The 17,602-nt window shown below is 40.5% G+C and overlaps 1 protein-coding gene across 3 annotated transcripts in view; it reads right to left on the bottom strand.

Annotated features, from left to right (window-relative positions):
- Positions 1-10,237, bottom strand: part of OTC (ornithine transcarbamylase) — a gene marked incomplete at both ends in the record, with an annotated part of 57,916 nt that extends 47,679 nt beyond the window's left edge. For all 3 annotated transcript variants that reach the window (XM_084258353.1, XM_084258355.1, XM_084258354.1), the window contains one exon: positions 10,161-10,237. In XM_084258353.1, coding sequence (XP_084114479.1) covers positions 10,161-10,237 — 77 coding nt within the window. The remainder of the gene's footprint in view (positions 1-10,160) is intronic.
- Between the last annotated feature and the right edge of the window lie 7,365 nt (positions 10,238-17,602).

Here is a 17,602-nt window from a genome sequence, read left to right as displayed (position 1 = left end):
AGGTTTCCCAGGGAGAGGCCTGACCTCAGTGTACTGTGTCCCCAAGCTCTCCCACTGACAAAATTGGTGCCAGTTTCGCTAGACCTGAGGTAAGGGAAGAATAACCTCTCGCCCCCATATGGGGCACCTCATACACAATGACAACCCTCAGAAATACCCTTCTAACCTACAACCTGTAGGTACCCAGTGCTTATATAAATAATAAATAAATAAATCTTTAAAAAAAAATTTGAACATGGAACTACAACGTATGGTTACCTAGTTAGAATATAACTTTACTTTCCTAATGTAAGATGAGCAAGACTGCAGCCATTTTGAGAAATAACTGCCATCTCAAAAGGGCACAGCTAGGTTTCGTTTCTGGGGAGAAACCACAACATAAGGAAAAACGAAACCTAGCTGGCACCATGAGAGCTATCCAATCAGGGTGGACCCTGCCCCAGGTGTGAAAAGTCCCTGCATCCAGTCAACAAAGTACAAAAATAACTGGTTGCTCTGGGAGGGGGTCCCTCTCTCAACCTGGTGAGACTGCTGTGTCAGTACTCCAGGCAGAGTTGGGCCCACGCTTAAGCTAGCAATAAAGGCTTTTGCTTTTGCATCTCTGGCTCCGTGTGGTCTTTGGGAACCCCAGACGGCGTTAAGGCACCAACTCCTAACACTAATAGATTATGCACCTAACAAAACATAAACAAAATCAATTAAATGTAAACATTTAAGAAGAATCAAATATCTAAAAAATAAATGTGTAAATATACAAAAATATTTTACTGACAAAAGAAGTTTCTAGAACAGATCTTCATTTTCTTTCTTCTCCTGGAACCCTCGTAAAACATTTACAAAACTATGTTCAAGATCTGGATAGTAGTCAGCAACATGATGACTTTGGAGACATGGCATTTAAGGAGGAAATTTGTTTTTACTTATGTATTATGGTTATATGTTCGGTTTTCATATTATTAAGCAATACTTGGAATGTATGTGAGTACTGACATTATGAGAAGCACCCCCTTTTGGCTGACATTCATTCATTTTTCAGGGTAAACGGAATCCTTCCCATGATCTGTAAACAGGTTTAACATGTCTGCCTGGAATGGAGGCACAGCAACTTAATCTTTTCCAATTCACTTTTAAGGCAGCTTCGAAAATATTTTTTCTTCTCTAATAAGGGCCTAGCAACATAAAATCACAGAAGATAAACTCTCTTGACTTACAGTAACATGTTAATATTCCATAGATTAAGACTTCCTCCAATATTATTTGAAAAGAGGAAAAAATACTTTGCTGGAAAACCCCTCTCCCCAGGATTCAAGGAATTTCGGAAACCTCAGTATGTTGTTGAAGTTGTATCCATTAACAACAGGGGGAAAAAAAACCCATCAGCTAATTTCAAGCCTTTTTTTTCCTCTAGAGCACAAGCCCAGACTCCTAATTATTCTGGAGCCCACCCAAGCTGAGTCTCTAAAGGACTACCCTTCAGGGATTCAATTCCCTCCCCTGCAGAGTTTTGTTGTATCCACTTTCTTCCAAATACTCTCAGGAATACAAGTTTCATTTAAGAGAATATGATCGAGTTCAGAAGTATGGTGGTTGTGCTGAATCTCAGAGCAACTGAGGAAATCTCAGCGATAATCTCAAAGGGAATGAATAGGAAATGAAAATTTTGCAGGACACTAAAACCTCCTCCCTTTCCAGGAAATGAACGGGAAAATAAAGTAATGATTAAAAAGGACCAACAGCTTTAGCTATTGGAAAAAATATCTGCAGCTTCCAGCTCTTTTTACCCACACAGAAGACAGACTGCAAAAGATAAAAGGTCTGAGGCGTCCTCAAATTTGTCCTCACACAAGAAGTTTCTAAGTTGGGAATCACATTATGAAATGCTGCTTCTTTTATTTCTCCATCGACAGATTTGAGTTTAAAGGTAGAAAGAAGACAGAAACATCCTACTTGAATCTTCCCTTTTGTCCAGACAGACCTTTCATTTTTAAATTTATATAGGAACAGAAGCCTTAGTTTAAGTTCTTCTTAACAACACAAGGGATGAGAAGAATAGCTCTTTGTGACTCTAATCTCCACGTGGAAGCTGTTGAAAATGTCGCCCTCACTCCTGTGGCCCTGGGGTTTCACCTCCAATAAATGTTAGCAGATAAGTGTTGTCTGTTGTTTTAATACAGACCCTTCTGCCTTGGCACAGGAGTATGGAGCTATAGACAACCATTAAATGTGAAGTTGCAAAGCCATGTTTCCGCTTTGGGGAAAATGTCAATGTCCTATGACTTTTAAAATCTTTTGTCAAAACATGAAAAACTTTTATTGTCAGTTATGAATGTGTGGAGAAATGAAAAATAGTAACGCTGGTATATAGTACACTGTAATTTTAAAAATTGAAAACATTGAGAATCATAGCGTTTTACATCTTTGTAAAAATGATCAAGCAGTTTTAACAATGTCGCCTTCTATGACATGACAGAGCACGCATCTTTCCTATGTTCTGGTGAATTGTCATACTCCTTTCAAAGTTTGGATCAACTTCCATTGTTTTATCCTTAGCACTTTCAAAGTCGTGAACTATCTCTGAGAGTTTCTTTAATGTGAAGGGTTTTCCCAGTGTCACTTCCTTTGGAACATCATACTTTTAGTCACAACCACTTTCCTCATAGGTGTGGATAAGTTTGTCTTCACTAATTTCCTCCAGCTACATCTCTGGAGCCTCCTGTGAGGAGTCGCTGGGCCAACAAGCCCACAGTCAGGAATTTCTTCTATAAACACACCTACTTTCTATTCAAATTTAACTTCCAGTGTTGTTTCTTCTTTCTCTGGGGCACTTTCGTCTCTGTCAGACAATTCTCTTTCAGTTATCCATTTTATAAACTGTCACGTGGGCTTAAAATAAAAAGAGCAGCACAACTGAGTAACTCACACAGGGAGCAACCCTGACACACTGAAAGGAGTGATGTCCTGGGACACTGATCCTCAGGAGTATCTGTTATTTACATAGTGATTTGTGGGCCAAGAGCTACAAGAAAGTGTTTACTTCAGGCAGGTAACTATCCACAATTAATACACTAACTCACCATTGATACGTTAATTATTATTATATGAATTGAATGGTGTACTTGGAGACTGGTGTTATTTAACTAACTGTGGTAACTGAAATTTTAGCATATTGGGGTCATGCAAATGAAGGATTGCCTGCACTCCAAATGCTTCCTCATTATAGAACCCTTACCTGTACCACATTCCCTCTCTCCAGAACATTCTCTCCTCAGCTCTCAAAGCTGGTTTCTTCTCATATTTAGGTTGGGAATTTAACACCTTTTGTTAGATTCCTTCCCTGACTATAGTAAGTAGCCTCTGCTTTTTCTTCATTTTGTTCATAATGCGGCAAAAATGTTAATATACATCCATGTGTCTCTTTGTTGCTTACTTTTATCTTTCCATTGGTTTCTATAATCCATGAAGTCAGGGATCCTGCCTATTTTATTCATTACTATATGCCCGGTGCTGATTGCAATGCTTGTGGTGCTACAGTAGGTATTCAGTAAATATTTCTTAAGTAAATGAATGACTGATAGTATGGCAAAAGTAAATCAATTTGTATAACAAATTCAGCAGATTTCTGGGAATGAATTTCACGAGGTTGCTCATAATGGATTTTCAATGTCCTGCCCAAGGTCTGATGATAAAGAAAGATACCAAAAGCACCTGAAAGAGGATTAATGTTAAAGCAAAAACAGCCTGTGACCCAGTCTGAACACAAGGTCCAAGAGTCACAGAGGACAATTGATCATGGCCTAGTGTGTTGCTAAAACTGAAATTCCCTAAGACCCAAATCTGTACTCATAGCAACACTGTTTGGACATATGCCTGTGAGACAAGGGCATTATAAACTTGGATTCTAGTCATAGCAGTTTGAGTCAAGTGCAAAGACCTGGAAAACAGGTGAGAGGACCTGGTGGAACTGATCTCACCCATAGCCACATGAAGGCTGATTCTGAAGTTTTATATATATATATATATATATATATATATATATAGAGAGAGAGAGAGAGAGAGAGAGAGAGAGAGAGAGAGAGAGTATGAGTTGAATTCTCTATTAATGTATATATATACTATATATATACACATATTATATATATATATATACATTATACACACACACACACACACACATTAATAGTGAATTCAACTCATACTTTGGCTCCCTAGCTCCACACACCCCTTTTGCATAGAACAAGTCCCCAGGGTTCTTGAGGAGAGAAGGTAGAGAGGTAGTGCTTGTACATCATACCAGCAGTAAGGGCAGATTAACTGGGAATGGTAAAAGGGGGTCATATTGTTTACACCATAGAAAAATCATTAATGTAGTCACCACGTTTCTCAATTTTATCCAGGAGGTGGGGCAGGAAATGTTCTCTTGGGAAAAGAGTTGTTTTTCATAGATATCAAATGCTAACCAGGAAAATTTATCACTGAAAGGAAAGCAAACACAATAGATCCAGTTTGAATTCCTATCCTGTTTACCATGTCCTCATAGACCTCCCCTTGGCTCCAAAATGGAGCTGCCACACCTCTTTCCTAAGGTACTTAAAAATTAGAGAAAAGTGGAAGAGCTCCACTGTTGTACCATGTAATGCTTTCACACAGCCCCAGTTTTCTGGCCTGCATCAAGCATTTCCTTGCTTTCTGGTGATAAACCCACACTTAAAATAGACAAGTAAAACCACTGGCATAAATGACTAATGTCATGGGACCCCGAACCTCACTTGGAGGCAATCTATTCAGGTTCATGAGCAGCCAAACTGAGCGAGTATCACTATTCTAGTGTTCCCCCAAATTATTTGGTCTTCTTGTACTCAAGTGTAATTCCTTGGAAAACTAGACCTAAATCACGTAGTCGTTTTTCAGCCAATACATACTAGAGAGGATACAATATTGGAGAAAACAATGGCAACCACATACAGATTTTCCATCAAAACTGTCGTTGTGTCTGGTTAAAGCCAGAGCTTTTAAAGAGGGCAGACTAGTTCTTTACTTTAATTTTATCCTTGAAAAAAAATAATTACAGAGATTTGTCAACCCCAAATCACTGATCGCTAAGAAGTTAAGCCAGGGTAATAATATATCTTTGTGTTAGCTTTGCCCGAATACCTTCCTAGCTAGAAAATGGAAGAGTGTTCTCTATTGGCAAAATGAAGCCTTTCATTGCTAGAGTATGTGTTTTCCAATTCTGGTAAATTGTTTGGAGCATGGGGGAAGACCTGGATGGGTTCCCTTGTATAATTGTATTTTGTTGGAAGAGAAAGTGCTTGATTTGAGTAAAAAGTGGTCAGACAGAAACAGACTTCACCAGAGTAGGAAAAAATTCAGGGTTAAATGATATTTTGATCCCCATGGAGAATTTGAGATAAAGACTTTAGCTTCTGGAGGAATAGAGGGCCAATGGGTCTTATGACTGAGATTTTGGTGTGTCTTTAATGTTGCATATAGGAGCAACAGTTAAGGCATATTTTCCTGGTGTTTTTATTTTTCACTGGGATAGTTTGACTGTACCTAAAAAAAGAATATTGCACAAGGTTAGCTTGGCCAAATTAATGAGTTCGATGGGATCAAAGTAATCCAAGCAGTGGGAAAAAGAGAGTAGTGGTTTTAAATATTCAAATTCCAGTCTTAGTTCAATGATGACCTTTCCCAACTTTGACCTCTGAGATTCCTCAGCTGAAAAGGTAAGAAAATAAACTAAAAATCAGTGATCCTTCATGTCTCTGTCTTCTACAGCTCTCATGAAGTTTATAAACAGAATATTTCCCCCAGGGTATTCTGGAGCCCTCTGAATTCCCAGGGACCTGACATTCATTCCAGCCTTTTCTTTCCACCTCAAGAAGGCATATTACAGTGGACGCACAGGAAAGTGACTTTTTTTTTTTTTTTTTTTTTTTTTTTTTTTTTAAATAAATTTTATTGTTATATTCCCCATACAATTGCAGCCCCCCCATTCTGACCCCAATCCCTCCCCTCCCGCCCCCCTAAAAGTGTCTCTGGTTCATAGTTTTTTGTTGATTTTGATTTTCACTATCTTATAGTTATTCATTTTCCTGGTCCCTTATTTAAGTTTTCTAGATTCCTGCTATGAGTGAGACCATCCGGTATTTTTCTTTTTCTTTTTGGCTTATTTCGCTGAGCATGATCCCTTCCAGCGCCATCCATGTTGCTGCAAATTGCATGTGTTTATCTTTTTTGAATGCTGAGTAATATTCCATGGTATATATGTACCACATCTTCTTGATCCAGTCATCTATTTTTGGGCATTTGGGTTGTTTCCAAAGCTTAGCTATTGTAAACAGTGCTGCTATAAACATAGGGGTGCAGGTGCTCTTTGGAATTGATGTTTCTGTGTCCTTTGGGTAAATACCTAGGAGTGGAATTGCTGGATCATATGGAAGCTCTATGTTTAGTAGGTCCAGAAATCTCCACACAGCTAGGAAAGTGACTTTATGTTCACAAAAACCTTGAATCTGATCCTATTTGAAAAATAGCTTGTGCTATTTTAATTTTTTTTATTTTAATGCTTGTGCATTTTAATTTCTTAAATTATTAACTAGAATACTAATTTTTTTAAGATTTATTTTATTTATTTATACAAGCACTGGGTACAGTCAGAAGGGAGGGAGGGTGAGAGGATTCACCAGAGCCAGAGTGGGGAACAGAACAGGCAGACTGACGAAACACACTGCTGAGGGGAGCAGCGGGCGGCAGAAGAGGTCTGCGCACCATGTGGGACCCTCGCCAGTGGCAGGGGATCGAACTGGCGCTGCAGAGGCTGCGGGCAGCTTCACAGCCCAGCGCTCAACCGCTGCGCCACCAGGGGAGGCCCTAGAATACTAATATTTTAATAAAAATTTGCTTGCAATTTTTCTCACTCTTATCACTTACTCATATGTGGTATAAATTAGTATTGGTAACTGGGTGACTAGGTAGTGTCTAAGAAATCTAAATTAGTCAATATCCTAAAATTGTGAAACTTCCCCTCATCTGAAAATTGGAGAGTGAGATGAGGGTTAACTTTGTGCAGACCTGCTAGTAAAGGGCTGGAATCCTGAAACGTCTGAACATCTGTGGCTGCCTCTCCTTGTTTTATCTTAGTTAAATTACTAAATTACTAAAAATAACAAACTAGAAATAACCCCCCAATTCTATGATTGGCCAAGGAAATATTATGACCCATTCCATTCCTGGTCTCATGCCCTGTGTACTTTTCTGGTGTCAAGAAATATGTCCTTAGTAAGGCACTCATGTTAAATTGTGACAGAAAATATGAATAATCTGAACAGGTTGTGTGTTCTCCTCTACACAAGAGTGTGGAAGGCCTGCCTTCCCTTCCTCTGTGTGTCTACACGTGGCTAGATGGGCATGTGTGGGGGATGAAAGGAACTGAATGAGTTATGTAAGCCCTCAGAGAAGTCTGGAATGAATACCTACACTCCAGTCACCTCGGCTCCAATCCATAACCTCCACAGAATTGGGTGGCTTCGTTCAATATTCTCTGAAGAAATTCCTATTTGTGAGATGAAATTGAACTGCACTTATAAATTGGTCTTCTCTGATAAAGACAGAGATTTTTCAGTGGTTTCTTTAAAAGCTATAAGTGGTTTCCCTAATAGGCAACAAATCATAGGACACTGTTATCCAAACACAGTCAAACTCTACAGCCTTGTTTGAGAGATGAAAAGTCTGGGGATTGGGTGATTTCAGCAGCCTTGGTGTCTGAGCCTATTGACTATGTGGGTGGGGGAGGATGTGTATACATACACACATACATACACACATACATGTATATAATTGACTAGAATTGATTGATCCGGGGGCCTGCACCAATGGTTTCAGCCTCACTTAAGCTGTTATTTTATCATGCCCAATGCAATATGGCTGCTCCCTTCAAAACCACAACCCCTGTTTTGTGGCATTGCCAAATTATGGCCACGTTATTTCCTGTTATTCTCTAGTGGTAAACTCACATGGTTTGTTTTGTAACAAGGGCCCTGAACCTTTCCCAAGAGAGATGGGGGTAAAACCTTGAATCTCTGTGGAAGACTGGAAATCAAAGTCAAAATTACACTAGAGGCAGAGTTGACAGGGAGCTTTTCTCTGTTGTTGAGGGGTCTTTTAGGGCTGGAGGTCTTCTTGGAGACCAGCAATTTGGAATTCATCTAGCTGGAAGATAGTGTACCCATGCCACATGAGAATTTCACCATTTCCATGCTACCCTATTTTTCATAGAGACTCACATACACTATTAAGTTTCTAATAATGTGGGTGACTCGAGGCTTTCACCTTTTTAAATAGTGGGTATGGATTTGGGCTGCATTAGCCATGCCTTTGTCTGAGTTTCCAATCACGGTAAGAGAGAACTAGCCAGGGTTTTGAGAATTATAGTCTAGTTACTGGAAATAGACAATAGAATATCAGTAAATAGCAAAAAGCCTAAATATTTATAAGTAATTTTGCTTGTAAAAATTTAACCTGTAGCAATTATATATAAAAAAAATCAATCAGCCCTGTAATTTTCAAGCGAGAGTATAAGTTCCGAGCTTTAAGTTATTCATTCAGTTGATTATTTTCAGCTCAATGATAATTCTTTGTTTAAAACTATGGAATAAAATTTCATTACACATTAATGTAACTCAGTGGGATGGAATAATAAAATAATGAACATTCATCTGTCACTTTACAGTTTCCACACACATTATCTCACTGATTATCACTAGACTGTGACTTCATGTGTCTGGAATGAAATATCTTAATTTACTTTATTTACCACTATCTATATCTTCAACACCTTGCATAGGTGTGGCATACAGTAGGTGTTTGATAAATATTTATCAAACAAATGATTGAACCGCTCTGTGAGGTAGGCAGAGCGGGTATTCTTTTTCCCACTTTATAGACTAAGCAACATCATAGAAAAGCATAGTGACTTGCTCAAGGTCATCTAGCCAGCAAGGGGTGATACCAGGTTTTGCACCTAGTTATTTAGACTCCAAAACCTGAGGTTTTCCTCCCAAGTCTTGGGTTGTGTGATCTAGCTCTGGCACTCATTGGTAAACCCCACAATCTCTCTGTACCTCATTTACCTAATCTACAAAAAGAAGCCACTACTCTGAGATCCCAGGTAGGTCTAATATGGGCTTAACCTTCAAAATCATTTACAATGCCATGCTAACTTCTGACAGTCTTATATTTGCCAAAGAAGTGGTACAAATGATGGACTTCAGAGAGCTTGGGGCAGTGAGGTGGTCCAAAAAAGGGGGTGCCCAAGACCACTATTGCAGACCCACTTGCTAACAGTGGGAAAAAACTTCAGACTAGAAGTTTCTTGCTTTAGGAAGTCAGAGATGTTCGGAGGGTGGTTTAGTTTGTAAGGAGGTTCTCAAAAAATTATGATTGTTAACATATTCTAGCTCTTCTGGAAACTTTCTGACTGCAATGGCTGCATTTGATGGCCTTGCTTACCCTGCTAACTTACCTCCCCTACCCCCTTCCCCACAAATGCATGCCCCACCACCTACCCACACATGCTCAATGACTAAACAGGATGCAGCCTTTATGATGAATTCACTGGAAACAGACTCCTTTGCACATGCTACCAAGAATTTCAGTGATAGATTTCAAATTTGGATTTTATTTTTAAAAAATCATTATCCTCATCACATAGAAGGCTTCTTTGCAGCAACTCTGTAGATATTTATCCAGTTGCTACTTTTAAAGTACTGATTCATCCCCACACCCCAGAAAGTGATAAATTGTTTTCAAGCAAACACAAACACAAACTGAAGGTCCTGTGTAAATTAGTTCCTCTAATTTCCTTCAGCCAGTTGCTCATTTAGAATACACACCAAGGGAAGATGTCAAGAACATTTAGTCTGTTCTACCTGCCGAGGTTAGCAGCCCCCTCCCTTCCCAAGAGCACAAGAAAACCTGATTACAGAGGGCTGAGAAATGAAAGCTCAGCTGGAATTAGAGGCAGCTGTCTCAAATAAGGGTCGAGCCCGGCATTACACTCTGCAGAAAGAGGCCTTTGCAGGCTGCCTGCATCTGCACAATTGAATTTCATTTATCACTACGGTTCCTAAATCAGACTCAAGTCTCTGGCCGTCACTTACCGAAAATTTCGAACCACGAAATGCTGACCATTTCTAAGAGCTGCATTGTTCAACAGGACCCTCAAATTAAACAGCATCTTCTTTGGATAGTGAAAAGGTGATTCTACGCTCTTGAAAATGCCTCGGCAAGGTAGCCAGTGGGGTCCACTGTAAAGCTAAGAATGCTTTCGATTGCAGTGAGGGAGCAAAGGTAATATCACCCTTTGCCTACCTTATCAAATTCCTGTGGATAGAGATACCGCAGGGCAGGGTACAGGAGCATTTGAACTTTAAGCCAAGCCCCACCACTATGCAATTTTTTTTAAAAGAAGGAATTCTGACACTTTTGGTGTCCGTACTGCTCATTTTTCATAATATATTTATGCTGTCACATACTTGTGCAAAATCAATTGACAAGTATTCATTGAGCGTATAATATATGCAAGGCACTGCAGTGCTGGCTGCTGGGAAGGTACATAGAAATAACTCACTCAGAAAATATGAATTGGCAGTGCAAAACCCCTGATGCAGACGTGACAGTCCTGTTTCCAGTAATATCACTTTCTTACCTCTAAGTCTCAGTCTTTCCACAAAATGAATGGAAAGAGGTACCCTCGCAGCTACTGTGGTGACAAGAAGCTGGAGTAGGGCAGAAGTATAGTAAAAAGCTTCAGTCCTAGAGCTCAGTCCTTGTACATAGTAGGTCTTGAATAAATCTAGAGTTGCCTAGTAATTCAAGCAGGAAACCCCAATCAGAAGCGGGGATGGGGCCGGAGGGGGTGGGGGTCCAAATGCTCCCTCCCGGGCAGCCTTTCCAGATCACTCACGGCTGTCTAAAGCCTCCCAGTCATCCATCCATCCATCTTTATAAACCAAAGATTTTCTTAGTCTGTTCTGTGTGAGATGCTGTGCTAGGCTGCAATGTTAGGGAAGGAAGATGCAGGGTGTATAGTTCAGTAAGGGTGTGAAGATTTGTAAGTAAATATCCATTGCACAAGCCTATAGGACAGGTGCAGATAAAGTTCTACCTTATCCAAGGGGAGGGGAGTGCTCTAAATTGGGAAGGGTGGGAGGTGAGGGGTAGTGGAAGGGGATGGGGCTGCATGACTTTAGCAAGCCCAGCTAAACACTTACTAGAAGTTCATGGAATAAAAAAAAAAAAAAATGTCAACTATAGAGGGGGGTGGAATTCCCATACTGTCAAAACACTAGCAGGCATGTAAAACAATAATACTTCAATAAAAATTAAAATAATAAGTTAAAAAATTAAAGTTAACTATGGCGGGGCCTCCCCGGTGGCGCAGCGGTTGAGCGCTGGGTTGCGAACCTGTGCGCAGCCTCTGCAGCGCCAGGTCGATTCCCGGCTGCTCCCCGGCCGCCAGAGGAGGGTCCCACATGGCGCGCAGACCTCTCCTGCCGCCCGCTGCTCCCCTAGCAGTGTACTTCAGTCCTTCTGCCTGCTCTGCTCCCCGCTCTGGCTCTAGTGAATTCTCTCACCCTCCCGCGCTTCTGACTGTACCCTACCCAGTGCATGTATAAACAAAACAAACAAACAAATAAATAAATAAAATAAAACATGCCTCTAAAAAAAAAATAAATAAAGTTAACTATGGCAATTATGATGTTATAATTACTGCCAGTGGGAAATTAATCCTGACTCTATTTCCTTCTACTTACAGAGAATGATGTGGGGTAGTGAAGGAAAGGCAAATTTCGAGACTTCTGCCAAATCTTCTGTTCTGGAAAGAATATTCCAGGCAGAGGCAATTGTTTGCAAAGACACAGTGATGAGAAGATATAGAGGGAGAGCTTCAAGTAGGAGAAAAGATGGTTGCTTTGATTGAAAAGACCATAAGGCATCTTTGAAAAGGTAAAATGGGCTAGTCATTGGATAGGTTTCAGAGAGCCAAATTGCTTTATGTAATACAGGGTAAAGGAAGGAAACTTTTTGCAGGGAGACTGAGGAAGAAGTGGTTCAAATGCATGTTACTGTAAAGCCCAGGTCTTCACCCTATGCCTTCAGTGTGCTACCTACACAGAAAACCTGGATTCCGCAATGCTTGGGGAGAAATCAAGACGTGTCTACAGTTTTGTGGTAGAGAAGATGGGCAGCACTTCTGAGATACCAGAGCAACTCCTAAGCCCTCTTATTTCTATGGAGATAGTATTTCAGTCTCCCAGAGGCGACTAAGAAAAACTGAAGCCACTCATAGCCCCTGAAAAGATTGAAAGAAAAGAGCCACACTTTACGTGGGATTGCAGTTACTGGCAATTTCACTCAACCTCAAAAGACAAGCTATGACCACCGACACGTGTGTCTCATGTGGAAAGACCCAATAGGCTTTTGATGCTCATCCTTGGAGTTCATCCAGGTTCCCTTATTGACTGATTTCATGATGCCTCGAATTCTGCTTCACTGCCTGGTTTAGCTCCCTGTGTAGTTCCTTTTGCTCACCCAGCCCTCCATGCACTCATTTTTCTCTGCCACCACCAACAATTGTGTAGCCACCATTTGTCAGGTCCTTGTGCTAGGTGGTCTTTGAGGGAGAGATTGATCATCAACAGGGATGATGATCCCTTCCCACATGGAGTTCACCATTTGGAATGACTCCAGAACACGTCTTCTGTCTGTGACTCAGCACATCCTAACCAAGGCTGAGGGGCTTGTTCCCTGACCTCTTACTTCAGGTCCCATCGTGCCTCGGACTTGGCTTACCATCATCCAACTTCCACACAGCAGGAGGGAACTAGATGGAGTTCCTGAGAGGTGGTACTGATCCTTGATAATTTGAGATGAATTAGGAAATTGTCAAAACTGAGGGGAGCTAAAAAAAAAGGATATTTCATCAAAGGAAGGAAGCTATGAGCAGAACCAAAGGAAGGAACAAAGAGGGCGTGGGAACAACAATGATTCACAGTTGGCCAGGTGGATCCACCCAATCATTGACCATTTAAATGAAGCTCCACCATCACCAAGCACCCTGTGAAAGACAGAAAACCATGAGTGTCCACGTCCTGTCCGCATCCACTGGGCATTCAGTCTTTCCCTACGTGCCTGCCAGTTCTTAATGCAAGCTCCCACAGCTGTCTGCCCGAGGATAGACTCTCGGTGCTCCTCACTCCTGGGTGGGCAACCATGAGGCGAGCTGTACGCACTCCCCCAGTGGCACTGAGATTCATCTGCCCACAGCAGCAGCCTGCTCACTGATGCATCTTGTATTAGCTGCCTGTTCTTCACAGTCTCTCTTCCTTCACTCCCCTATCAATCCTATCTGAGCTCATCTCTCCCATAAGCCACTTGAACCTAAATCCCGTTTTCAATGTCTGCTTCTGTGGGAACTCACCATTACCCCTGTCTACCACCTCAAGAATTTTTCAATGCTCTGCCTTTTGTTCTCCTCTCCCAGACTCTCTTATCTCTGATAGGTACTTGAGTTTTTGATGTTAATACCTTTGTCCCTCATACCACACCAAACCGTCACTTTCAGATTAAATCCTGGTTACCCTGCAACTGATGGTGTGCTCATAAACATTTAATAACCAGCTCTTTCACACACAAAAAAAAAAAGAATAAAGCCTAGATTTGTGGCATTGGCTGATTTGTGTGGAGTAAATATTTCCACCATGACCAACTTCCAGCTACCAAAATGACATCATTAAACACAGATTTGGGAAGAGAGGAGTCTGAGGTGTAAGAATGAATCTTGTAAGTCATTACAAGCTGCCTCAGTACACTGTTGCTTGCAACTCCCACTCAGAAAGGATTCTCTCAAGATTTGGAAAGGAAAATTTGGAGCCAGATTGTTGAGGACCCTGAAAGTCAGATTATAGAGCTAAGACTTTATAGTCAAAGGAAAATGAATAGAGCTGGGGAAGACAAAGGGATGTGTATCATTGCCTGCAATTTGTTCAAAAATATTAATCCAGTCCCATTTTGTGGGAAGTGCAGTAGGAAGAAAATGGAGGCAAAAAGACAGGTGAATGTGTTATAGCAAGGGCCTGAGCATATATCTGGGCTGTGGAAATAGAACACCAGGGATGGATGCAAGAGGAGCTTGGGATTAGAATCCACCTATCAGAACAATTGATTGGATGTTGATGGAAGATGAACACGTTAATGAGACTCTAGGATCTCAAGTTTATCTCATCACATTTCAGTCTAAAATTCCAAATAGCCAAATGTTATCTTTGAGGATATAAAGAATGTTAATTTCTTGACACTTTAAGTTTACAAGTATGAACTTGCAAAATATCTTTGAAATCACTACTGTGCTTCCCTGGTGAAATCTAAGTACTGAAGAGGGAATCAGTGTGATGTAAAGAATTATGGGACTGGGCCTCCCTGGTGGTGCAAAGGGGTTAAGACGCAACCTATGAAGCTATCTGCAGCCACTGAAGCACAAGTTCGATCCCCAGCCAGGGAGCTACCCACATGGGGCAGCAGACCTCTCCTGACTTGACCGCTCCTCCTCTCAGCAGTGTATTTCAGTCAATCTGCCTGTTCTGTTCCCCACTCTGTCTCTGGTGGGTCCTCAGCCCCCGCATCTCTGGCCTATGCCCCAGTTCTTGTATGCATAAATAAATGAATATTTTTATTTATTTATTTATTTGTTTGTTTGTTTGCTTGTTTATACATGCACTGGGTACAGTCAGAAGCGCGGGAGGGTGAGAGAGTTCACCAGAGCGAGGAGCAGAGCAGGCAGAAGCGAAGTACACTGCTGAGGGGAGCAGCGGGCTGCAGCTGCGCCATGTGGGACCCTCCTCTGGTGGCCGGGGAGCAGCCGGGGATTGAACCGGCGCTGCGGAGGCCGCGGGCAGCTTTGCAACCCAGCGCTCAACCGCTGCGCCACCGGGGAGGCCCAATAAATGAATATTTTTAAAAGAAGAATTATGGGAAGGATGTTGAAGATGTGACCTCTTACTGGGTCACTAACTGATGGTGAATTTGAAATTTGACCATGTGCTTTGACTCCTCTAAGACCCTCAGAGTCCTCATCGGTTCAATGAAAGGTTTTATAAAATGAGCACTTATACTGCTTGAAAGCTTTAACATGCTAATCAAGCATAAGACACAGTATTTAAGAGCCTCCACACAGCTATTGCCAAAGATCTATTACAAATTTGAGTTCTGTACAAATAAGAATGACTGGTACTGTAGTAATAAGCTCGCTTCATTTCAGAGAGTTACTATTTCATAAATACTATTTTTATAATTGTCTTGAATCTTCAAGATCCTAAGAAACCACAGCATTTTCAAGCAGTACAGACTTCAGGTATAAGCTCTGTGGGATTGCTGCTGGTGATATATCTTCCACTGGATACAAATAAATAAGTAAACAGATTCCCCCATCTGAGACCAGTAGCCTTCTTGTGACTATGAGGAAAAGCAGCCTTAGAATGAAGTTATGGTTTGGCAGAGTGGAAGAAGGAAGGAGTCCTGGTAATTTATGACATCATTGAGTTGTGATATCAGCCAACCTCAAGGGGAGAGAGAGAGAGAGAGAGAGAACGCGTGAGCCCTAGCACATGAGCACATTTGCTTTGCTTTTTGTTTGGGGAACTGAGAAGTAGAGCTACCATAAACATTTGTGTAAACATAAGTTTTATTCGTCTAGGGTAAATATTTAGGTGTAGATAGATGGAGTGTAAGGAGTCTGTTTAACTTTTAAATAAACTGCCAAGATATTTTTCGGAGTGGCTGTAAAATTTTGCAGTCCCATTGGTAATGCATGAGAGCTCCAGTTGCTCTATATCCTTGTCCACACTTGTTATTGTCAGAATTTATCATTATTGGCATCCAGATAGGTATGTAGATGTTTCTGATTATGGTTTTTAATATGCATTTCCCTAAAAGCAACTGTTGTTGAGCATCTTTCCATATGCTTATTTGCCATCCATATATCTTCTTTAATGAAGCCCCTGCAAAAAATATTTGTTGACTTTATGTTTTAATTGACTTGTTTGTTTTCTTATTGTTTAGTTTGGGGAGTTCTTTATATATTCTGGATGTAAGAGTTTTATTTTTGTTTTAATTTTCTTACATTGTTGCTTATTTGTATACACTGAACAACAGATGAAGTGTTCATAATTCTCCCACCACCACAGCACTCATGAACCATTACTATATTCTCTTGTATTCTTCCCTCCCCTGTTTTGACACCTCTACCTCCACCTCCCCTGCTGTATGCCTCAGATCTATGGTCTGCCTACAAATTTTGTCTTTTTTCTGATCCTTTGTTTGGTCTCCCTATATTCCCCTTCTAAGATACTTTTCTTTTTTCTTCCAACTTACTTTGCTTAGCATAATCCCTTCCAGCTCCCTCCATGTTGCTGCAAATGGCATGAGTTTATCTTTTTTGATTGTTGAATAGTATTCCATTGTGTGCATATACCACATCTTCTGGATGCAAGACATTTATTGAATATGTAAAACATGAATATTTTCTCCCAATGTAACCTTGTATTTTCATTCTCTTATTAGTGTCTTTTTCAGAGCAAAAGTTTTTACTTTTGATCAAGTTCGATTCTCCTTTTTTTTCTAATGAATCACACCATTAATCCTGTATCTATGAAGTCTTTGCCTAATCCAAGGTCACAAAGGTTTTCTCCTGTGTTGTCCCACAAGTTTTATAGCCTCTACAAGTTTCAGTTAGGTCTATGATCCATTTTGAGTTAACTTTTGTCTAGGATGTTTGGCTTGCGGGTTTGGTGGTGGGTTTTTGTTTTTCTTTTTGGCATATGGATATAGAATTTCCGTATTCTTAAGCCATTTATGTCCCAGATCATATCCAACTTGCTGAAGAATTGAAAAAATATCCTTTTGTGTTAATGTCCCTGGAATGCTTCACAAACTACAAATCGGTGTCCTGCTGTAAGAATGCATTCCTTTGTGCCTTGGATCTGCATGGGAAATAAATTAGAATTATGATAGTAAAGCAAATCACCTATCAGCTGGCTACTTTTATTTTTCTCCACATGTATATTGTCACCCACAGAGCTCCTGTTTTACAGAAAATTTGAAAATTACTTTTTAATTAACAGATGGTAATGGGACTTTGTCAAAATATTGATTCAGGGGTGTTTTCTTGCTACATCACCACTAAGTATTTGTTCAAATAGGCAGGCCCTAAGGGAGGTTGTGAAATCAGTGAAGATTATCTCTGATCCCCTCTCTGCCCCTTTTCATCTGAAGCATGTCAAAAGGTAGAAAGGGCCCTACATGAAGACCAAAATTCGGAATCAGAGTGTAAACTGCTCATCATTAAATTTAAGTGTAATCTCTCTTTTCTCATAATATAAATTGCATTTCCATTGAAGTCATTCTCCTGTTATTTACCTTAGCAATTGTTGACTTTAAGCAGAACCTGGAGTTTTTCAGAGCTCAGATGAGGACAAAAATCTCAAGCTTTTGCACTTTGTGTGCTTTTGCTTTTGTGATCTAGTGAATTTCAGCATTGGAAGAT

Source organism: Talpa europaea (assembly GCF_964194135.1).
Source record: "Talpa europaea genome assembly, chromosome: X".
NCBI classification, from domain to species: domain Eukaryota; kingdom Metazoa; phylum Chordata; class Mammalia; order Eulipotyphla; family Talpidae; genus Talpa; species Talpa europaea.
The sequence above is the reverse complement of the archived record's forward strand: the minus strand, read 5'-3'. Positions and strand labels throughout refer to the sequence as shown.